Source organism: Castanea sativa, chromosome 6 (genome assembly GCF_040712315.1).
Source record: "Castanea sativa cultivar Marrone di Chiusa Pesio chromosome 6, ASM4071231v1".
Lineage (NCBI taxonomy): Eukaryota > Viridiplantae > Streptophyta > Magnoliopsida > Fagales > Fagaceae > Castanea > Castanea sativa.
Genome location: NC_134018.1, coordinates 40,909,955 through 40,934,329, shown reverse-complemented (window position 1 = coordinate 40,934,329; position 24,375 = coordinate 40,909,955). Strand labels below are relative to the sequence as shown.

General features: G+C 41.7%; 2 protein-coding genes across 2 annotated transcripts; both read left to right on the top strand.

Moving 5' to 3' along the window:
- Positions 1–1,080: 1,080 nt before the first annotated feature.
- On the top strand, positions 1,081–1,584 carry LOC142639964 (putative mitochondrial protein AtMg00310). The gene has a single exon (XM_075814086.1). It carries the CDS (start codon positions 1,081–1,083, stop codon positions 1,582–1,584), a length of 504 nt encoding a protein of 167 aa, XP_075670201.1.
- A 19,009-nt stretch (positions 1,585–20,593) lies between these two features.
- LOC142639962 (uncharacterized) lies at positions 20,594–22,575 on the top strand. Its single transcript, XM_075814085.1, has 3 exons — positions 20,594–20,971; positions 21,940–22,086; positions 22,333–22,575. Exons 1-3 carry the CDS (start codon positions 20,594–20,596, stop codon positions 22,573–22,575), a joined length of 768 nt encoding a protein of 255 aa, XP_075670200.1.
- The last annotated feature ends 1,800 nt before the right edge of the window (positions 22,576–24,375 follow it).

The window sequence follows — 24,375 nt, the reverse complement described above, 5'->3', positions numbered from 1 at the left end:
ATGGCGAGGGACTTGGTACGTCCATACATAGTGGAGGAAGTCCAGACGGCCCTTTTCCAAATGCATCCCTCCAAGGCACTCGGACCGGATGGTATATCTCCTTTCTTCTTCCAAAAATTTTGGCACATTGTGGGGCGGGATGTTACTGAGGCAGTGTTGTTGGTCCTACACTCGGGGAGGTATTTGCGCAAAATGAATTATACACACATAGTTCTCATCCCCAAAAAGAACAACCCACAATTTATCACGGAGTATCGTCCCATTAGTTTGGGTAATGTAGTATCAAGGCTAATCTCAAAGGTCCTAGCAAATCGGGTGAAATCCTTGTTACCATGTGTCATCTTCGACGCACAGAGCGCTTTTGTGCCGGGTAGGTTGATCTCAGACAATACTACGGTTGCTTTTGAAATGGTACACAGGGTGCGAAATCGAAGAAGAGGGAAGGTTGGGCACATGCCTGTCAAGCTCGACATTAGCAAAGCCTACGATAGGGTGGAATGGGAATTCCTTGAGCAAATCATGTTGAGCCTGGGCTTCCCGGTGCAATGGGTGAATCTTGCAATGTCGACAGTGCGTACAGCCTCATATTCAATCATCATCATGGCGAACCATGTGGCTATATTAATCCCTCAAGAGGCATCAAGCAGGGTGACCCGTTGTCACCGTACCTTTTCTTACTATATGCCGAGGGGCTCTCGTCTTTGCTATGGAAGGCCACCAAATATCATCATGTGAAGGGATTACTTTCTTGTCATGGAGGGGTACGCATATCACACCTCCTCTTTGCTGACGACTGCCTGCTCTTTTGTGAAGCCAAGGTAGAGGAAGGTCATCAATTACTAGACTTGCTCACACTATATGAATCCGCTTCTGGGCAGGCTATCAATAGGCAGAAAACCACATTATTTTTTAGTCGTTACACCCGCCGAGAGGTCCAGGAAGATATACGGGCTATGTTCGGAGAACAAATTTTGACAAATTGTGAGAAGTACCTAGGCTTACCCATGGTGGGGGGGAGGTCGAAGGTGAATACGTTCAAAGAACTTCAGGAAAGTTCAGGAAAGGGTCACTAGAAGGGTGATGGGCTGGAAGGAAAAAAATATTTCTAAAGCTGGGAGGGAAGTGTTGATCAAGACGGTGGCGCAAGCTATCCCGACGTACTCCATGAGCATCTTCAAGATACCTAGGGTGGTGTGTGATGGGATGAACTCAGCCTTAGCGAAATATTGGTGGGGGAAGACTCGAAATGAGCGGAAGATACACTGGATCAATTGGGGCAAGTTGTGCACTCCAAAAGATAGAGGTGGGGTGCGTTTTCGTGATATCCATGCATTTAATCTCGCAATGCTAGCTAAGCAGGCATGGCGGCTGACCCATGGGACTCACTCATTGTTTTACCGAGTTTATAAAGCTAGGTACTTTCCCACCTGCTCATTCATGGAGGCAGAATTGGGTAGTAACCCCTCTTATGTCTGGCACAGCCTTCTCAGTGCAAGGGACGTGATAAGGAAGGATCAATATGGAGTATTGGTGATGGTTGCACGACGGGTATTAAGAGCCACAGGTGGCTTCCTCACCTCCTAAAGTTTCATGATGGCGTGGACACGACAATGAAAGTGAGGGATTTTATAGACCCACACACCAAGCAGTGGGACAGGAATATGGTCAATGCCTAGTTCCTACCATCATCTAGAGACAAGGTGCTGCGGATTAGGTTGGGAAATTTGGACAGCTGAGATAAGCTAATGTGGAATGAGAATAAGTCACAGACCTTCTCGGTGCGAACAGCGTACTAGGTTGCTCTTCGTATACACCGAAAGTCGAGTGCGGAACACTCCAGTGTGCGAGATGACAAACGGATTTGGAATAGGCTGTGGAAGCTACCCATCCCTCCAAAGGTGCGAAATTTTGTGTGGCGGGCTAGCTCGGACATCCTACCAACTCGAGCAAACCTTGCCCGACGGAAGGTTCACATTGACCCCAAGTGCGCGATTTGTGGAGCGCATGATGAGACTATTATCCACATCCTCTGGCAATGCCCTTTAGCACGGAATGTCTGGGCATTGGTTCGGGGGAAGATTAAAAAATGTGACTCCTCGGCTCTGGATTTCCTCAGCTTAGCTCGGACCTTGGTGGAGAAACTGAGCAGGGAGGATCTTGAGACATGGGCAATGGTGGCATGGTCCATCTGGAATGCGCGAAACAAGCTCCTGTTTGAAGCAGCTCAAACTCCCCCGCATGCGATCCTGACGAGTGTAGTCTCATTACGGGATGAGTACCAACATTTGGTCACTAGAAGCTCTTGTAGCTGAGCACCTGTGCGTGCTGCCTACTCATTAGGAGTGCCTTTGTACACGCTATTTGTTTTCTTCTTTACTTTTGTTTTCTATTGGCTGTCTTTTGTGGGGTCGGGTCGGTGAAAGCCACCTTGGCACTATTTTTTTTGGAGGGCTCTCTTTACTTTTCAATATACTCTCTATCTTTCTGTCCAAAAAAAAAAAAACTGTAATATCCTATGCTATAAAATAAAAATTGGGCCAATGGTTATCTTTTCTTTGCAAAAAATGGCTAAATTCTCATTAATTGTGATAGTTCACTTTTAGGTAAAATAGAAAATCTATTAACTAAGTTTTAAGAAATTTAAAATTCTATTTCGAAAAATTTTCAAAACATTAGATTTTATTTTGATTATATTAATAATTTTGTATTGTAAAAGAATAAAATTTATACATTACATACAATCGTTATTTCAGTTACCTTCTAAATGATGGAGGATATGAAAATGCAATTTGTAGATCTTTAAGCAAAATAACATAGATTAAATTGATGGTGGATAGTAGATTTAATTGTAGTTGAATATTGTGTGAAGTCATAACTATAGAATAGTCCACACCGGGATGTGTTATGTGGAACCAATGATTTGAAAGAAATAGAATTTTTCTAAACCATTATATTGAACGAAAAATTACTTATTCTCGTTCTTTTTCAAGTTATACATTTTTTTAAGTCAAGTCATAGACCTTTGAGCAAAATAAACACTCTTAATTTTTATTTAAATATCCCGTGCATCGCATGGGTTAGCGACTAGTGTATGTGTGTGTGTGTGTGTGTGTGTATATATATATATATATTTATGGGGGATGAACTCCAAATAATCGTCCATGGAGGTTGTCCAGGGCAAGACCAAACAATTGAAGGCTGTTAGAACCTCGTCCATGAAGCTCGTCCATACAGGGAGATGTTTGGATGAGGTTTTGTGTGGTCAAGTTTCACAAGAACCCCGCCATGTTGTCCAGGGTCGTCGTGAACCTCGTCCATAGAAAGGGTTGTCCATAAAGGAAGGACCTCCCTAGGATGCGAGGTACGCTCGGCTGGAAGTCCTTAGGACGAGGACCCCTGGACGAACCCTGGACACTTAGGAAAATTCCTGAGCGTGTAGAACAACTCCTTATTACACGCATAACTTCCAACAACAGTTAGGTGAGAAATATGTAACTCCCAAGCAGTTGCGGAAGTTATCTCTGAACTCTCACACCTCCTCAAATCCAGGGGAGGTTACAAGTTTGATAACTGTTCTTAGGACACTATATAAACGTTCATTCAGACAAAACAAAGGTACATTTTTTACATTTCCCAAAAAGTTAGAACTCCAAAAATATAGAGAGAAAACTAACTTTGTCATCGTAGGGTTCTTGGCTGGCGACCCCGGTCACCTTTGATTGCTCTTCTTTCTTTTTCAGGCCATCGAGAGAGCAAGTAGTCCTTTCAAGTCCGAAGCATCCAGCCTACTGATTTTCTTCGCATTATGAGATATATATATATATATATATATATATATATATATATGTATATATTGTTACAATGGTTTTGTTTTGTACATATATATGTCAAACCTATTTTCTTTTTCACCTCTCTAACATTGCTTCTGAAATAGTGGAGATAAATGAGAGTATGAAAAAATATTTGACGAGTAAAAACTGATATACTATCTAATGTTTTTTTTTTTATAACTGAAATCATGACTTGAAATTAGAGGTGTGCATGGGTTGGGTTTGGCCAGGTTGAGAAGTTTTTTTCAACCCAACCCACCATGGTGGGTTAAAAAAATTCAATCCAACCCAATTCATGTGGGTCGGATTAGGTCAAGTTGAACCCATGGGTTGGATAATATTTTTTTTTAATTTCTATTATTATTATTATTATTATTATTATTATTATTATTATTATTATTATTATTATTATTATTATTATTATTATTATTATTATTAAATTGAGAATAAGAACAACACTACCACAAATAAGAGCAAACATATAGCTAAAAAATCATGAGCATAACACCGCAAACAAATACAAACTATATGAGAAGAGTTTAGGGTTTGGGTTTTATTTAGGATGAGCGGAAAAACAATTAAATAATAAGATTATATAAATATAGTTGGCAAAAAAGTAAATAATAAAAATTTTTAATATATTTTTAAAAATTTAAAAATATATTAAATATAGTTAGGTAGGGTCGGGTTAGGCGGATTTGTAAATCTCATGACTTGAACCCAACCCAACCCACGGTAAAAATAATAATAATAATAATAATAATAATAATAATAATAATAATAATAATAATAATAATAATCATCAGAGTTAGGTTGGGTCAAGTCGGTTTTGACAGATTTGCTGCACATCCAAATCACTATTTTAGTTAAAAAAATGTATACGATGTACATTAGTATTTACCCATTAGAGTTGTAAGTGCACAATTGCACCTGGCCCCAAGAACAGTTACGGGCTCAGGCCCAATGAGCCTTAAACAATATGAATTTGTAGAGTGTGGGCTTGAAACCCAAGTTAGAAGTGTCTAAGGACTAAACGACAAGTCAAAGATTGCGAACACTTGAAAACAACAAGGAATATTGTAAATCAACCTACTCGAACGTAAGCCGAGAGCTGTTCTTATATTCTCTCTTTCTCTTTTTCCTTTTTCTTTTTAGATTACAAAAAAGGGAGCCCCCATTCCTGTTCTAGGTTTCTCCTTAAATACTCATCTTTTTGATACTTTGTACATGTGTTGCCCCAACTCCCCCTTAACCTAGATATTTCTTTTCTCAGTGCCTTTGAACAGTAACCAGAAGTTTCCCTTCCACTGTTCAGGCGTCACTTCCCTATTAATGCGGCCAGGGTGGTAGGTGCAGGGTCTTTAATGTGGAGGTGGCAGCCTTTATCTTTGGTATTTCTCTGACATCGGTGCTTCTAGGACATTCAAAGGTTCCCCCTCTTTAACCATTGGTCTTGACCGTGTCATTCCCTAACCTTTACCATGAAGTCCTGGGTTCTCCGGTGTCCGTCCGAAGGGAAATTCACCCTCGGCTAGATCCTCGGATCCTCGGCGTATGGGCCGACCCGTAGTACTAACAAGTTCTAAACCCAAGAGCAGGTCGGCCTTCCTTAGCATGGCCCAAAGGCCCACGTTCCCATCAGGGTCTTTTTACTCCCCACAATAGCCCCTCAAAACTCTAATTTTCAACGTCCGAGGAGAAAAATAGGGTTTTGATCTGACGAGAACATACCCCATACACTTTGTGAATGATTGCATGTGTGGAAATCGTTTCGCGTCCCAGAAGATGCCACTTGGCGGTTTTATTTTCAAAAACGCGCGCATTTATTGCCGTAAGCTACACTTTGCCCCCCACGTTCAACGGCGAGATGGGTATCCAACGGTCCTCGTTACTCTACGAAAATTTGGGCGGGACGAGTATAATTTCGAGACCGCTTTTCCGCACATCGTGACGCTTCGGGAACCTGCGCCTTCATTTAATTCCCCAGGGGCTAATCCCATCAAAACATCAGCAATCATACTTTACCTGCAGAAAACCGTGGAAATTTGCACACCTTCAACTTTGTAAGTTCCTGCTCTCTCTATTCTTAACCTTTTCTCCTCGGATATAGTCCTCGGCTGTCCTCGTAGATATTCTCCCCTTTAGAGTTTAGCCTTTCGTTCTTTTCTGATGGGTAGGTTTAAGTGTCTAGTTGATACCGCCACTGGGATGGAAGGCTTCAGAGCCAAGTATAACATTCCCGGCGACGTAGGTTTGAAATATTGCCCGGCAGAAGCCGTGGCCGGTTCTAGAAAAGAGGGAGAGGTTATCATCCCAATGATAGCCTTCATAGAGGGTGGGATGACCCTCCCAATGAAACCAGTAACCAGAGAGTACCTTCGCAACCATCGGTTGTGTCCCGATCAGTGCCTCCCAAACGTTTTTAGAGTTTTGGGTAGCGTCGATACTCTAAACGAGCAAATGGGTTTAAACCTCACCTGGCACGACGTCGTCTTTCTGTACGAGTCCCATAAACTCTCCAAAGTAGGTTATTACATTAAATCCCGCTCCAGCGTCGTTAGGCTAATCTCCTGTCTGCCCAAATCCAACAAAGGCATGAAGGATGACTACCTGATCGTCTCTGGGAACTGGCACGACGGCCTCCACTGCCCAGTTGAGTGGGGAGACCCAGGTGCGACACCTTAGGATTAACCTCCCCATCTCACAACTCCCTTTAATACTCACAAACATGCACACTAACATGTATTTATATTTGTTTAACTTTATCACTGGCTATGTGAATCTGACCATGTTGTTCACTTTCACGTCTTTCTTTGCAGATAAACAACACGTGCGTCCACGCTTGAGCCACTGCAGTGTTGCCGATCTAAACCGAGTGCTTCGCTCCGAGGTGTTCGTCAACGAGGACTTACAACTTAGAGCTGCTCATCTGATTCTGGGGTACACTCCCATCTCTTCGGACTTCCAGGAGATAGAAAACGCCATAGTCGCGGGTGACCGAAGGCGAAGGAGGATAAACGTAGCCCGGCCCAACTTTTTGGACAACCGCGATCTCCCTGACGCCCCTCACACCGTTTTGTACAACCAGCCCATAGCGGCAATTCCCCTCGCCGTGCACTCTCAGGCAACTGTTGTTCCAGAAGAGCAGGTGTCTTCTTCACATACACTAGACGAAGAGATAGATCAATTCCATTTTGAAGACACCGAAAGACCTCGAGGGAATCAATTCGTCGTGCTTTCTGACGAGGAGGAAGAAGCCACCGAGGCCTCTGGAATTGCAGGGTTAGTCATTGCTCAACCAGAGGACGAATCCGAGGAGGATATGGACAGGATGAAGGGTCTCCTAACCAATAGAGCTGCGAAGGTTGTGGAGAGAAAGACGGGGGGGTCCCAAGCTCTTCAATCTTTGCCACCTCCCCCTCCTCCAGCTGAGCCAAAACTTCCAGCCGAGGATCCCAAAAAGAAGAGAAAGGGGGAGGCCGAGGGGACGATCAGCAAGGACCCCAAGAGACCACGACAACAACTCCCACCGGTTCAGCAGCAAAAGCTGGACAAAGGCAAGGGTAGGGCTCGCTCAGTTGAAAGCGGGGAAATCAGGGACGAGGCCGAAGTGCGCCGAGCACCGACCACCTGGTCCCCTGACTTAAGACTGGACGGCGCACCCATCTTCTGCCAATCCAGTATAAGGGCGGTTCAACAAGGCCATGCTCACCACTTGGCCGAAGTGTTGGAGCGCCCTCTTTTGCTGCCCAAGGACATGGAAACCTTGGAAAAAATGAGCCAGCCACAACTATTCCTCTCTTTAAAAAGAGACTTAGCGCTGGTAAGTTTACCCCTTTTTTTAGGAAGTTTCCACTTTTAACAATATTCAATCATTCATAAGTGCCTTGCTATATCTGACTTCCTTGCACTTTACTGCAGGCCATTCAAGAAGTCTTCGTAGCCAAGAAATTTATAGAAGAGACTCGGAAGAAGGCCGAGCGAGTTTGAAGTCGGGTTGGAGGCGAGAAGTCCTTGGGCACGGCCCTTGCGAGAACGAGAAGCTTACCTCGGAGGTGGCTGATCTAAGAGAGAGAAGAATGGGGCGAGGCGAATCTGAAGACCATGAAGACCCAAATAGAAGGGCAGCGCAAGCTCCTTCACGAAAAAGATGATGAGCTCTCCCGAGCCCAAAGGGAACGCTCGGATTTGGAGAAGGAACTTGCACTGATGAAGGAAGAAGCCAGCTCATTCCATCGCTCTTTACAGGCTGCCAAGCAGACGAGCTACGAGGAAGGGGTAGCAAACACCGAGGAGCAGCTGACAGAGGCCTTCGCGGCTTTGTGCCGGGAGTACTGTCAGAAAGTCTGGGGGGAAGCCCTAAACGTAGCTGGAGTTCCTCTATCCTCGGATCTGAGGAAGTCCAAGAACGTTTGGCTTCCCCTGGAGATACAGGAGATTGAAGAGGCTCCTGCTGCTACTCCTACCCCTAAGTCAACTCTCCCTGCTCTGCCTTCGACGGTCCCACAGCTAGTTCCAGATCCTACAGAACCTTCGGGTTCTAACAAAGAGAAGGAAGGAGGCGGGGATGCAGAGAAGGACTTGAGCCAGAAAGTGGAACCCAACGTCCTTCCAACGAAGATAGCAGACAAAGGAAAGCAAGTCCTAACTCCCTTTGAGCTGGAGTTGAGAAAGACCGAGGCCACCAGTACCTCTCAGCAAGACCCCCCTCCAAAAGCTTAGGACCTAGCTTTAGGACTTTTCTCTTTCTATATCTGGATTGAATATGTAATGTAAATTTAAGTGATTAATGAAGGACTATTTCGTTTGATTCTCATTTATGTCGCATCCATTTTACTTTATTCTTGTTATATTGATCATAAAGATTACCATTAGCACATGGTTAAAAAGGGGCAGAACAAACAAGTCTAACTCCAAGTATTACCCAATCCTAACCTCCACGCAATCATTCGCGTGTTATTAAAAACTTAATAAAAAGTGATAAGGCTAACATGTTTAAACAATGCCTTGGTTAAAAAAGAGAGACCTCATATAACGATTAAAACCTTATAATGTGTAGCATTGTTTTTAGTAGGATGTAAGATCCAAGTTATTGAACAGTAAGGCACTAACTCCCAGACACAATAAGAAGTTAACTTTGATCAAGTTTATGGTCCGAGGACAGGACTTAACTAATTTTTCGTTTGATTCTTTAGACCATTAACTTCAAATGTTAATTTTCCCAAAGTAGGAGGTCCGAGGATCCGGCACCACTAAGGTTCTGTTTAACAAGTGACAAGATATCAATTTCCACAAGGTTTGTGGTCCGAGGACTACACTTAACCAAGTTTCTGTTTGATTCTTAATGATTGTAACTTCAAATGTTAATTTTCCCAAAGTAGGAGGTCTGAGGACCCGGCATAACTAAGGTTCTGTTTAACAAGTGACAAGATATCAATTTCCATAAGGTTTGTGGTCCGAGGACTACACTTAACCAAGTTTCTGTTTGATTCTTAATGATTTATAGCTTCAAATGTTAATTTTTCCAAAGTAGGAGGTCTGAGGACCCGACATAACTAAGGTTCTGTTTAACAAGTGACAATATATCAATTTCCACAAGGTTTGTGGTCCGAGGACTACACTTAACCAAGTTTCTGTTTGATTCTTAATGATTGTAACTTCAAATGTTAATTTTCCCAAAGTAGGAGGTCTGAGGACCCGGCATAACTAAGGTTCTGTTTAACAAGTGACAAGATATCAATTTCCACAAGGTTTGTGGTCCGAGGACTACACTTAACCAAGTTTCTGTTTGATTCTTAATGATTGTAACTTCAAATGTTAATTTTCCCAAAGTAGGAGGTCTAAGGACCCGGCATAACTAAGGTTCTGTTTAACAAGTGACAAGATATCAATTTCCACAAGGTTTGTGGTCTGAGGACTACATTTAACCAAGTTTTTGTTTGATTCTTAATGATTGTAACTTCAAATGTTAATTTTCCCAAAGTAGGAGGTCTGAGGACCCGGCATAACTAAGGTTTCATTTAACAAGTGACAAGATATCAATTTCCACAAGGTTTGTGGTCCGAGGACTACACTTAACCAAGTTTCTGTTTGATTCTTAATGATTGTAACTTCAAATGTTAATTTTCCCAAAGTAGGAGGTCTGAGGACCCGGCATAACTAAGGTTCTGTTTAACAAGTGACAAGATATCAATTTCCACAAGGTTTGTGGTCCGAGGACTACACTTAACCAAGTTTCTGTTTGATTCTTAATGATTGTAACTTCAAATGTTAATTTTCCCAAAGTAGGAGGTCTGAGGACCCGGCATAACTAAGGTTCTGTTTAACAAGTGACAAGATATCAATTTCCATAAGGTTTGTGGTCTAAGGACTACACTTAACCAAGTTTCTGTTTGATTCTTAATGATTGTAACTTCAAATTTTAATTGACAAAAGCACATTTTATTAATAATAATACCTTCTAAGATTATTTACATTCCATGGGCGTGGTATAATTCTTTCGTCTAGGTCAACTAGCCGATATGACCCTATGCCTGCTACTGAAACAATGCGATAGGGGCCTTCCCAGTTGGGTCCTAGCTTACCCGAAGCTGGGTTTTTAGAGGTGCCAACAACTTTTCTTAGCACAAGATCACCAGGTGCAAGTGGTCTTAGCTTCACGTGGGCATCATATCCTCGTTTTAGCTTCTGTTGTTAGTAAGCCATTTGAACCATAGCTGCCTCGCGTCGTTCCTCAAGTAAATCAAGACCTTTCTCCTGGAGTCCATCGTTGTTCTCCGGGCTAAAAGAACTCGTCTTTAGGGTAGGAAAACCAGATTCCAAAGGTATCACCGCCTCGGCTCCATAAGTCATAGAGAATGGCGTTTCTCCAGTGGACCTGCGCGGTGTGGTCCGATACGTCCACAAAACATGAGGGAGCTCTTCTACCCATCTGCCTTTCGCATCGTCCAACCTTTTCTTCAGCCCACTGACAATGACCTTGTTAACGGCCTCGGCTTGCCCATTTCCTTGTGGATAAACTGGGGTGGAATATCTATTTACGATACCCATGTCACCACAATACTTCCTAAAAGCCTTACTATCGAACTGAGCACCATTGTCTGAGATGAGTGTGTGTGGTATTCCGAATCTAGTGACGATGTTTTTCCAGACAAATTTCTTGGAGTCAACATCTCTAATATTTGCTAAGGGCTCGGCCTCAACCCATTTAGTGAAATAGTCTGTTCCCACGAGAAGCCATCTTTTGTTACCTGTTGCCCTCGGAAATGGCCCAACTATGTCTAGTCCCCACTGTGTGAAGGGCCAAGGACTGGAAAGGGGGTTAAGAACTCCTCTAGGTTGATGAATATTAGGGGCGAACCTCTGACACTGATCACATTTCCTGGCATAGTCTTGAGCCTCTCTTTGCATATTGGGCCACCAATAACCCTGAGTCAGAGCTCTGTGGGCTAAGGATCTTCCCCCAGTGTGGCTGCCGCAAATCCCTTCATGCAGTTCTTCTAGAAGCCAATCCGTTGAGTCAGGGTGTACACACAACAAGTACGGTCCTGAAAAGGATCGTTTGTACAGTTTCTGGTCCTCGGACAACCAGAAACGTGGCGCCTTGCGGCGTATCTTATCTGCTTCAGATTTGTCCTCAGGAAGGACATCGTTCCTAAGAAAAGATATGACCGGGTCGATCCAACTAGGTCCAGGCCTTATTAGATGGATGCGAGGCGCGTTGGCAATGACAAGAGAGGGTTCTAGTAAATCCTCAACGAGGATAACCCTAGGTAAACCTTGAGCCGAGGACGTTGCCAGCGTGGCTAAGGAGTCTGCATGGGTGTTTCCGCTCCGAGAGATATGAGTTAAGGCGAAGGAGTCAAATTCAGTTTGCTGACGCTTGATCTGGGCCAAATATTCCTGCATCCTTGGATCTCTAGCCTCCATGGTCCCCGTGACCTGGCCGACCACCAGTTGAGAGTCCGAAAAGACATGGATTTCCTTTCCACCCATTCTATGCACCATTTTCATGCCTACCAAGACCGCTTCGTATTCGGCCTCATTATTAGTGGCCGAGAATGCCAATCTCAAAGACTTTTCGAAAACAATTCCCTCGGGGGACGTCAGGACAAGTCCAACACCTGACCCTCTCTGATTGGCTGCCCCATCCACATACGGTTCCCAAATCGGAGATACCACTGCTGTGATCAAACCAACTGATTTTTCACCCACGTGGGCCTCCTTTAGAGTTTCTTCCAGTAATGGCTCGGCGAATTCCGCCACCAAGTCGGCGAGGACCTGACCCTTCACCGAGGTGCGAGGCTTGTATTTAACATCAAAAGCCCCCAGGATGGTCCCCCACTTTGCTATCCTTCCTGAGTAGTCGGCACTACGCAGCACTGCCTTGAGGGGCAACTGGGTCAGAACAACCACTGTGTGGGATTGAAAATAATGGGGAAGCTTTCGCGTGGCATGAACCACGGCCGGAAGCGCTTTCTCTAAGGGTTGATAACGCACCTCGGCATCACCTAAAGACTTACTAACGTAATATACCGGTCTTTGCACCCCATTATCATCTCTTATTAGGACCAGGCTGACCGCGTGGACGACCACTGCCAGATAAGCAAACAAAATCTCATGTGTCTCCGGACGAGACAGAATGGGTGGCCGAGAAAGATATTGCTTGAGCTGTTGAAAAGCTAATTCGCAGTCCTCGGTCCATTGAAACCCTTTCCACTTATTCAACAGTTGGAAGAAAGGACGACACCGGTCAGCCGACCGAGATATGAACCTATTCAATGCGGCAATCATACCCGTTAACTTTTGAATTTCTTTTGGGTTCCGAGGAGGCTGCAAGTCCTGAATAGCCCTGACCTGCACCGGATTTACCTCTATGCCTCTATGAGTAATCATGTATCCCAAGAACTTTCCAGACCCCACGCCGAAAGAGCACTTCGAGGCGTTGAGGCGCAACTTGTACTTTCTCAGTATCTGAAAGGTATCGGCCAAATCTTTCACGTGTGAGGGTATTGTTTTGCTTTTCACCACCATATCGTCGACATATACTTCAATAGTTTTCCCCATTTTCTGTTCGAACATTCTGGTCATCATCCTTTGATAGGTAGCCCCAGCATTCTTCAAGCCGAATGGCATGACCTTATAATGATAATTCCCCGTCGGTGTAATGAAAGCAGTCTTCTCCTGATCCTGTAATGCCAAGGGAATTTGGTGGTAACCCTGGAAGGCGTCCAAAAAACTCATCCGAGGATGTCCGACAGTGGCATCCACCAGTTGATCAATACGTGGCATTGGGAACGAATCTTTAGGACAGGCCTTGTTCAGATCAGTGAAGTCCACACATACCCTCCACGTTCCATTTTTCTTTTTAACAACAACAGTATGAGCCAACCATTCGGGGTAGAAAACTTCTTTGATAGCCCCCGCCCTTTTGAGTTTAAGAACCTCTTCCTTCACAGCCTCAGAATGTTCTCTGGAAGATCGCCAAGGTGGCTGCCTCCTCGGAACAATAGCTGGGTTGACATTTAAGCGATGACAAATGAAGCCCGGATCCACGCCTGGAGCTTCGTAAGAATCCCACGCAAAAATATCAACATTGTCCTTCAAGAATTCTAACAATTCCGTCTTCTCTTGGTGCGGCAAAAGTACACCGACTTGGAAGAATCTCTCTGGGTCATTGGCTACTGGAAACTTCTCTAGCTCCTCGCAATGTGTCTCATCTCCTGTCACCATTCCAGATGAATCAGGAGACGTTAACTGCTATAAGTCTTTGGTGATTAAAGCCGAAGACTTGGCTTCTGTCTGATGTAATACTGCAGCTGATATGCACTGCCTGGCTACCGATTGGCTGCCGAGGATTTCCTCAACACATTCCCCTGAGGGGAATTTAACTTTAACGTGCAAGGTAGAGGAGACAGCCCCAAGCGCGTGCAGCCAGGGCCGGGCGAGGATGGCTGTATATGGAGAGTACGCGTCAACCACGATGAAATCCACCTCAACCGTTTCTGAGCCGGATTGAACGGGCAACCGAATCTGTCCCTTCGGCAGGACGGCTCTCCCTTCAAAGCTTATAAGCGGGGAGTCATAAGGGGTAAGATCTTCCAGCTTCAATCTCAATCCCTTAAATAGATCAGGGTACATGATATCTGCACCGCTGCCCTGGTCTATCATCACCCTCCTCACATCATAGTTCCCTATCCTGAGCGTAACCATAAGAGCATCGTCATGGGGTTAGATAGTCCCTACTTTATCTTCCTCAGAAAATCCCAAGACGGGCAAATTGAGCTTCAACCTCTTCGGCCTGCAGCCTGTGTCCTCGGCCTGAGAATGAAAAACTGCCATCACCCTAGTGGGGGCCGAACCGGTCCTACCAGGTGCAGCAAAAATAACATTAATTGTTCCCAATGCTGGCCGAGATGAATTGTTCCTCTGGTTGTTTGAGCCAACTTGACTGACCTGCCCAGTGGGCTGACACAAGTGCTGCTTTAACCTTCCCTCGCTGACGAGCTGCTCTAGATGGTTCCACAAAGTCCGACAGTTCTCGGTAGTGTGGCCCACGTCCTGATGGTACTGACAAAAGAGGTTTTGATTTCTTTTCGCAGGATCCCCTGCCATCTTGCTAGGCCATCTGAAGAAGGGCTCTTTATGAACTTTCTCTAGTAACTGATGCACTGGTTCTCGGAACACAGTATTTACAGCCTGAGGTGCTGCCGAGCCGGATTGCCCGAAGTAATCCCTCCTCGGCTTGTTGTTGTGATATCTGTCCGACCTGAAATCCCTTCTCTCCTGCGGGATAACCTTCTCCTTTCCCTTCCCCTGCTGCTGGTCTTCCTCTACCCTTTTGTACTCATCAATACGATCCATAAGACGGCGTACGCTGCGAACGGGCTTTTTCGTCAAAGACTTTCTTAAGTCGTGGTCAGTAGGAAGACCTACCTTAAAGGTATTATGCGCCACCTCATCAAAATCACCATCTATTTCATTAAACATTTCCCAGTATCGGTCGGAGTATGCTTTCAGCGTCTCCCCTTCCTTCATGGCCATGGAGAGCAGCGAGTCCAATGGCCGAGGGACTCTGCTACACGTAATGAACCGCGAAGCGAATGCCCTAGTTAGCTCCCCGAATGAGCCTACAGACCCCGATTTGAGACCGTTAAACCATTTCATAGCCACAGGTCCCAAGCTGGAGGGAAAAGCTTTACACATCAGAGTCTCGTTGTGAGAGTGCACCGCCATCCTCTGGTTGAAGTGACTCACGTGCTCTACCGGATCAGTCCGGCCATTATAGATGGTAAAGGTGGGCTGGGTGAACCTCCTGGGAAGCCTTCCTTTATCAATCCTCCGTGTGAATGGAGACTTGGAGAGTTGGTGCAACGCCCTACTCATAGCGTCGTTGCCTAAGCCCCTTGAATGAAGCTTCTTACGTCTGCGAGTTGGCTGGTCGTCCTCCTCACCGGAGGACGTTGCACTGGTGGGGGAGCGCGACCTCGAGCTGTAGCCATCTCCCCTATCCTCCTCAGAGGAAGGATTAGACGAGGACGGTGAAAACCTGCGCTTAGAACGGCGTAACTTCCTCTTCAAACGATTAATTTCCTTCTGCATGGATTTAGAACCCTCCTCGTGAGTAGTGCTACCCCCACCATGAGTATGGCTGGTGCCTGGGTACTCTGTGTGGACGCTTCCCTCACGATCCCTTCGATGTTCAAGACGCTCGAAATGGTCCTCTGGTTGTGATCCTTGTGACTCTGCATGGTGAGAGCCTAAACCTGCCATAATATCCCTACCTCTTCTAGACTAGATTTCCCACAGACGGCGCCAATTGTAAGTGCACAATTGCACCTGGCCCCAAGAACAGTTACGGGCTCAGGCCCAATGAGCCTTAAACAATATGAATTTGTAGAGTGTGGGCTTGAAACCCAGGTTAGAAGTGTCTAAGGACTAAACGACAAGTCAAAGATTGCGAACACTTGAAAACAATAAGGAATATTGTAAATCAACCTACTCGGACGTAAGCCGAGAGCTGTTCTTATATTCTCTCTTTCTCTTTTTCCTTTTTCTTTTTAGATTACAAAAAAGGGAGCCCCCATTCCTGTTCTAGGTTTCTCCTTAAATACTCCTCTTTTTGATACTTTGTACACGTGTTGCCCCAACTCCCCCTTAACCTAGATATTTCTTTTCTCAGTGCCTTTGAACAGTAACCAGAAGTTTACCTTCCACTGTTCAGGCGTCACTTCCCCATTAATGCGGCCAGGGTGGTAGGTGCAAGGTCTTTAATGTGGAGGTGGCAGCCTTTATCTTTGGTATTTCTCTGACATCGGTGCTTCTAGGACATTCAAGGGTTCCCCCTCTTTAACCATTGGTCTTGACCGTGTCATTCCCTAACCTTTACCATGAAGTCCCGGGTTCTCCGGTGTCCGTCCGAAGGGAAATTCACCCTCGGCTAGATCCTCGGATCCTCGGCGTATAGGCCGACCCGTAGTACTAACAAGTTCTAAACCCAAGAGCAGGTCGACCTTCCTTAGCATGGCCCAAAGGCCCACATTCCCATCATGGTCTTTTTACTCCCCATAAGAGTGATTCCAAAATGATTATAAAAAAAAAAAAACCTTACAAACAAACAAGGTGAAAATGCACTTTTCATTCCTACATTTTGGGTCAATTGTCATTTTGGTCACAAAATTGATTTCGTTACTAATGTAGTCCCTAAAAAAGAAAATCGTTTTTAAAATGGTCCCTGCCGTCAACCCACTGACGGAAACCTCCTATGTGGCAGACGGAGTGCCCTGCTTGCTGGCGTAGCGCTGACGTGGCCATTAAAATATTATTAAATATAATTATTTGGCATTTTTAAATACCACGTCAGCATTTTAATTTTTTTTAAACAAAGCCACGTCAGAAAATTTATATAAAAAAGAAATTAAATTTTAAAAAAACCTTAAATCTAATTTAATTTTAAAAAATTATTACTTATCATTATTAATTTTCATAAGAACATTACAACTTGTTCTTCTTGTTCTTCCTAATCAAACCCAGCGACAAAGAACTCAAACCCAGATTACAAAAACACAAACTCAGCAACCAATAACTTAAACCTAGATCACAATAACACAAACGAAAAAAGAAAAAAGAAAACAGAGATCAAACACAAACACAGACCCAGATTACAACAACACAAATGAAAAAAGAATTAAAAAAAAAAGAAAAAATAATTTAAAAAAAAAGAAAAGAAACAGAGATCAAAAAATTTCTTCTTGTTCTTCATTTTACAACTTGTTCTTTCTATTTTTTCCAAATCAAACCCAGCATCCAAGAACTCAAACCCATCACAAGAGCACCAAAGAAAAGAAAAAACAAATTATCATCTCTCACTCTTTCATTGATGAACCCGAGCTCTCCCATTCATTCCCAACAAGAACAACTCTCTTGGTCTCAAGACCAAAACAGCATGACCACTCAAAATCAAGATCAACTCTCACGGTCTCAAGACTCAAACAACATGACCCACAAGACAAACCCCAGTAAAACCCAGTATGACCCAAACAGAATGACCGATTTGAAGAAGAGCGTCGCCGCTTCGGTAATGGCGGTGGACTCACTGGGGTCGGCGGAGGAGAGAGAGGCCAATCTTACCCATCACGCACCGCCGATCTAACCCAAAGTCACCGAGATCGAGCTTCATTGTGGCTAAGATGGTGGTTGAGATGAAGGCCCAGATTGAGCAATCTAGATCTGCTCTCTCTAAACCACCACCGGCCTCATCTCATTCTCTCTCTCTCTCTCTCTAAACTCAAATCATGGTTTAAAATGTTCTAATGATAATAAAAAAAATGGTTTGATGATTTTTAAAGTATATACACTTTTGACTAACACACTTAAAAAAAAGAGTAAATACACTTACTACTAAAATGGTCTAATGGTAATATTTTTTTTTTAATTTTCTAATTAATTTAATTAGATTAATAAAAAAAATCGTTTAAAACTAAAAGAGTAAAACTTTTGTTTGTTTTTTATTTTTTAAAATTAAAATTAAGGAATTAAATTCTTTTTAATTAAAATGCTGACGTGGTATTAAAAAATGCCAAATAATTATTTTTAATAATATTTTAATGACCACGTCAGCGCCACGTCAGCAAGTAGGGCACTCTTGTAATACCCCACATAATTTTATTTTAGAGTTTTCTTTAAAATATAATTGATGGGCCATAGGTTTTCTTTTATTTATAACTGCAGCCCACTACCCACTAAGTCCACATCTCTAATACAAACTATAGGGTAGAGGAATAGATAATCAGGATTTTCATAGAAAGGGTTTTATCAAAGAGGCTAAGAGGTTTTTCCTTGGAGTTAAGCACAAATACAATTGAAGAGGCAATCAATTATTCCAGATATGAGTTGGTTAAAATTTGATCATGGAAAACTTTAGTGATGTGTAGATTGTGAATTGCTAATATCTTAGATTACTATTTTTAAACTATTTCAATTATGCTTAAATCCTAGAATACCACTGTTTGGAGTCTAAAAGATAAGCCGAAATTATTCAAAGTATGAATAAGGTTGCATTGTTTTGTAGGACTATAAGGGATTTAAGGTGGATAGGAACTTTTAGGGCTATTGATCTATGAAGTAGGGTTTATTATGAATTGCTAGAGAAATTGCAACTGATCCCACATGATTTTAGTGAGTCAATGTACATGAAATTGTCAAAGTCCAAGTTCTCTGATGGATGATTAATGCCTTGGTAGTCTTTGCCTAGACTTTGACTATTCCCCACCACAATGAACCATTGGAAATCAACACGTCTACAATTCTTAAAAAGGATAATGACAAACTTGCTTCTTCTATCCAATTCTAATTGCATCTCAGAATGCTTAAATATGAAATATATATTATGGTCATTGATATTAAGTCCATGAACAAATCAAATTAGTTTTGACCCAGAGATTTTATTGGGATATATATTAAATCCTAGGTTTACTCATAGTGTGAATTTTAGAACAAAGTTACGATTATAGAGCTTTTAGTGAGTCAATTTGTATAATTCAATAAGATTTATATTTTGTGGAGGATATTAAGTAATTTTCATGATTGATTATAGGTCCTATTTAAGAGTATTTTGAGACTATTTGGAGGGTGTTTCAGCTGGACTTTCAGAGTGATTCAAGTGCAGTAAGTAATTATACATAATATGCACAAGTTTTGTTCTTAGGTTCTTAGAAGTTAAAGATTTTCAAAAGTTATACTCTTTTTAAGCATACATTTTAAAAAGTTTATCAAAAAGAATTTTTACATCATTGAAAGAGAAACTTTGATTTTTTTTAAAATAATGTTTTAAAGAGAAATTTCGAATTTAAATAACGTTTTGAATGTCCAAATCCCATTTAAAAGATGATTTCTAAACTAAACTATTTTCCGAAAATAATTGAGTTTCAAAGTAAGTTTTCTAAAAAGATTCTTGTTTCTTTAAATATGTTTCAAACCTAGTGATTTCGAAGTCATATTCTTGTTTTTCAAATGGTATTTAAGACGTTTTTTTTAGCAAATTGGATTTTCAAACTTACTCAAGAATTTTAAAAATATTTATATAAACTCTTCAGTTTCTATTCGTTCCCTAGGAGAGTCAAACATCTTTTGATTTATGTTTCAATTTGATATTGTGATATTTGGTATGCTTTTTTTGTTGAAATAATTGTTAATATTGAGAAAGTTATTTTATGTTGTATAAACTTTGTTTTTTTGTTTTTTTTGTGATATGTGACTCAAAATGAGTGCTTTTAAAATTGATTAAACATATGTGTAAATCCGCTCACAGGATTGTATGTGAGAATATGTGTTGATCCCTCACCAGTAGAGTTAGATGTTGGTATCCACTCACAAGATTGTATGTGAGAATATTTGATGTGTATATGTGACACTATGCTCTGATCAATTACATGTATGTGATTTCAAATGATTTTAAGATGTGATTACATATGTATTAAGTGATTTAATATATGTTTTGTGGAATAATTATTTTTGATATAATTGAATGAGTTTGTGAAAAATCAATATACTCGTGCTTTGCTCGACTCTATTCCGTTGTGTATTCTGTATAATATTTACTAGATGTGTAACTCACCCCATCAATTACTATTTTCAGATTAAAATGTAGTTGGAAATATAGAACTTTTGGATCGCTTTGTAAGATGCGAGGTAGAGTGTGGAAGTTGTAGGTGACTTCAGTATTTCTTGAAGACTTATAGAATTTCAGTTACTTTATTTTGTAATTCATGTTTTATATAGTGGAGATTATTTTCGATTTGTGGAGTTTAGATTTTTGTAAGAGGTTTTTAAGAGTACTTGTTTCTTTGGAGTTTAAAATTTATTTTGGATCAATTATGTTTATTAAGTTATATAAGTTCAGCAGGTTAGTCATGCATCTAAATTCATATTTCATGGATTTGGGTCGTGATAATTCCGTCTGCCACGTAGGAGATTTTCGTCAGTGGGTTGACAGCAGGGACTATTTTAAAAATGATTTTCTTTTTTTAGGGACTACATTAGTAACGACATCAATTTTAGGACCCAAATAAGAATTGACCCAAAATATATGGATGAAAAGTGCCTTTTCGCCAACAAACAAACCGTAGTATCATGTTATTGACGTGGAACTTAGCACATATATTAGCAACAACCCATAAACGTCCAGATCTGGAGTATGAGAGTCATCCCCTCCCCCCATTTCTTTACCTACTTCGCCTTTCTTCTAGCATCGTGTGTTATAGAAAATGGGTATAAGCTGGGTTTGGTGTGGTGTTCTTCTTTTCCTTGTTCTTTTTCTAATACCTTTTCCCAACTTAGTGACAACTTTGCCTCAAGATTATCTTAAAGCAAGCCCCTTTCCTTCATGGATCAACTGTCTCTCTGTTCCTGATTTTGTTAAGTTCAGAGACGGATCAACAGTAAGAATCATCCTTACCAGTGGATCCTTTGGCCTAGTATTTGCTTATGGCTTCTTCTGTAATCAAACCTGCAAGTATTATCTCTTTGCTATCTTTGTTCTTTATATTGACAAAGTTGAGGTTGGAAATGTTTGCGAGGATGTTGGTCCTCAAGTTGTATGGACTGCTAACCAAAAGAATCCAATCAGCATCTATGAAGCACGGGTGCGTTTTCAGATTTGGGTCCAAGTGTGAGACTCGGCAATTTTTGAAAAAGTAGGATGCGGGTGCGGCGATTAAAAAATCATTAAAAATATTTTTATTTATATTTTTAATATATTGCTAATATATAATAACTATTAAGTATACTAATTTGACAAATATATAGTAACTATTAACTAAATAAAAAATCAAACCGAAGTCACAACATTACAACTTATATAAAAAATTAAAAAAATCATATCACAGTTCATAGATTCACAAATCACAATGAGTAATAACTATTAACTAAATAAAAAATCAAACCCAAGTCACAACATTATTACATTACAGCTCATAAAAAATTTTAAAAAAAAAATCAGATCACAGATTCACAAATCACATTGAGCAATAGTCAGAGCATGTGAGAGTATAATGAGCTTGAGATTGAAAAACTAAGATTGAAAGCTTTAGTTTGATACCTAAGTTGAGAGTGGGTCGGTGAGGTTGTGAGTGAGTTAAGAGTGAGATTGTGTGAGTGTGAGAGTGAGTTGAGAGTGAGATTGTGTGTGTGATTGATTGCGTCTGTGTGTGTGAGAGAGGGGAGATGGAGAGCAGAGAGCCAAGGAGCACAGAGAATGAAAGAGAGCTAAAGATGAGAAGAATGAATCGGGTGAGATAGTTTAGGGTTTTGTTATTTTTGGCCAAACGGTGCGTTTTGTACCTTTTTTTTTTCTTTTGAATTTTGGCTTGAATCGGCTGGTTCGGCGTCGGTACAGCTTATATTGGTGTTTTCGGCCCGATTTAGCGTGAGTTGGTATGTATCGCGCTGAGAAAAAAAAAAGAGGACACGGCATTGACGCGTAGGCAGTGGTGTCGCCCTCCGCACCCCGTGTTGGACATAGGTTTGGCAGCCAAGATTCCGCGTCGGTGCATCATAGGTCAGCATTAACGTGACATTGCAGCTCAGTTCAGAAAAAGGGTTGGTACTGCAGGATGCCGACGGAACTATAGCTTGGTCAACAAACAGCAGCAGAAAATCTGTGGCAGGCATAAACATGACTGACACAGGCAACCTCACACTCTTGGATGAAAATGACGAAGCAAGTTGGCAGTCTTTTGATCACCCAACCGACTCACAGGTTTTTGGGTAAACTTTGGGCGCAGGGCAGAAACTCACTAGTGAAGGAGGATTATTTGCACTCTCTGTCACTGATGTAGAGATATTATTTTCCTTCGATTCTAATCCTCCAATAACCTATTACTCGGGTAATTATTTTTCTCAAAGGCTTGAAAATGACACGCCAATTGGTTTAGAGTTTTATAATGGAAGGTTAGTTTGGTATAGATATTTATATCTGTTTGAAGAAGTTGACCGTCAACTGCAGTATGTCAGATTAGGGGCCGATGGACATTTGAGAGGGTATGCGTGGAAAGAACAGAGTTCAGAATGGAAGGAAGTTGATTCTCTCAAAGAATATATTGATTACTGCGATTACCCAGTGGCATGTGGCAATTACGGTATTTGCAGAAATGCCCAGTGTAGTTGCCGTGTTCCTAAATCAATAAATGAGACAAACTATTTCAAGCGAACCAATGACAGTCTGCCTGACCGTGTGGGTGCTCCCTAGTTTCTCCCTTGTCTTGTGAGGCTACCCAAAATCAATTTTTTTTTGGAGGTCCAGAACGTCTCTTTCTTTAGTTCTAGAAGAGTGCTCCGAAATAAATACGTGTACGACATACATTTGAAGGTGATACGTACTCAAATTTGAAATTTGTGAATTATTGATTAAATCTTTCTTTTGCCATAATATATTTTTATTTTTAAGAATCGTTAGTTAAGTATGTCTGACTTTCGCGAGTTCAGTTAATATTCACAACCTTTCTCAAATTCTGCAGTTGTTCGTTATCACTTATTTACTTATCACCATGCTCAAATTCTTCTGGTGTATGAGCTTAGAATGATAATGATGTTCTTTCTAGTTTTTGGATTAGATGGGGCAAGAAAAGTAATTGGATTAGGTCATTGGTCAGAGTCGTCAGACACGGTCAAACCCTCATTGTGTATTTGTGTTCCTCTTGCGTAGCAGGTCTGCGTACCGTGTGAGAGGGGCGCAACGTGTCCCCTAGGCCAGAAAGGGAAGTAGCTTCACACCCAAGTCTCCCTCTTGCACAAAGGTGTGGAAGTCAGCAAGTCCATGTGTAAAGGGCACAATTATGGTGCCCTGACCATGAAATAATTTCACCCAGCTCTTTCCCTCCATCTCCAAAATAAACTGGTCAAACTGCATACACAGGAATTCTAGATTACATGACTATGCAAGGTCTAGTATATACGTTACTTCCCGCGTCTTCCCCTATCAATACATCTCTTCAAAAATAATAAAAATGGTCGGGCTCATGGGCGTTTTTAAAAATTTTGTTAATGAGCTTTTTTAAAAATATTTTGATTTCATTTTTATGAAAAATATAGTAAGCTTTAATAAACATCGGTTATTTTTTTTTCATAAAAAATTCCTGGATATACTTTCTAAATTAATGTTTTTAGAAATCAATTCTTCTTAAAAAAAGGAGTAATTATAATAAAATCAATTAGTATCTGATGATGACGAAAAACCACCAATTAGTCACACGGTCCCCACGCGCTCGAAACAATACTTGCACAACACAAAAAGAGATGACCTAACAAAGAGTACCAGTGTAGTGCCGGTCAAATACCCTCCAAATATCAAATTAGAATTTTACTCAACTTTAGAGTGCCAGAGTTGGGATGAATTATGGGTACCTTGTTTTCTAAGGGTTCTTGGGTTTTTATAGTGGTGTAGAATCGACCACCGTTTCTTACGAGCGAAGGCATTTCCTTATAGGGAAGATCATCATTAATGGGCGTATATTACAAAATCTTTTCCTAGTTAGAATTCTTCTCATATTGGGATTCTTAAAGTTAATCGTGAGACGCAAGTTATTTCCATTTAGGAGTCCTTGGAGGTTAATCAAAACAGATGAATGCCACATGGACCTTAGATTCGTCCACTGTGTGTCCGTGCACCTTGGACCTGTCAACTATCGGCCAATCGGTCCAATGCCGTCATGCATGTTCAAATGTATCCGTCATCAATCTGTTTACCCTCTTCAGCTGCCCCCTCACTCCTTGGGTCCGTCACCTACTTTGCACGGATTCATGGAGTGACGATTTGATTCTGACCTTGAGAAGTGTGTGTTGATTGACAGGCTAACCTAGGGTTATTAATGTTGTAGGGACACGTGGTTGGCTTTGAGTGGTGGTTTGCTTGAGCAGAAGCGTCCTTTCGTCTTCCGGGCCATTCCTTCTATATATATGTTGCTTGCTCCTTTCATTTTTGCCTTTTGGGAACATTTATACTGATCATAGCGCTTCCATCCACTTTTCTCTGACTCTTGCCTTGTTGATT

What these genes read in the sequence shown, in the direction of transcription:
- LOC142639964 (XM_075814086.1), top strand. Translation starts at nt 1,081, where the DNA reads ATGGGCTGGAAGGAAAAAAATATTTCTAAAGCTGGGAGGGAAGTGTTG.
- LOC142639962 (XM_075814085.1), top strand. Translation starts at nt 20,594, where the DNA reads ATGGGTATAAGCTGGGTTTGGTGTGGTGTTCTTCTTTTCCTTGTTCTT. An exon ending in TCAGCATCTATGAAGCACGG is followed by an intron (nt 20,972 to 21,939) that starts GTGCGTTTTCAG and finishes TTGGTACTGCAG; the next exon opens with GATGCCGACGGAACTATAGC. An exon ending in ATCACCCAACCGACTCACAG is followed by an intron (nt 22,087 to 22,332) that starts GTTTTTGGGTAA and finishes CGTCAACTGCAG; the next exon opens with TATGTCAGATTAGGGGCCGA.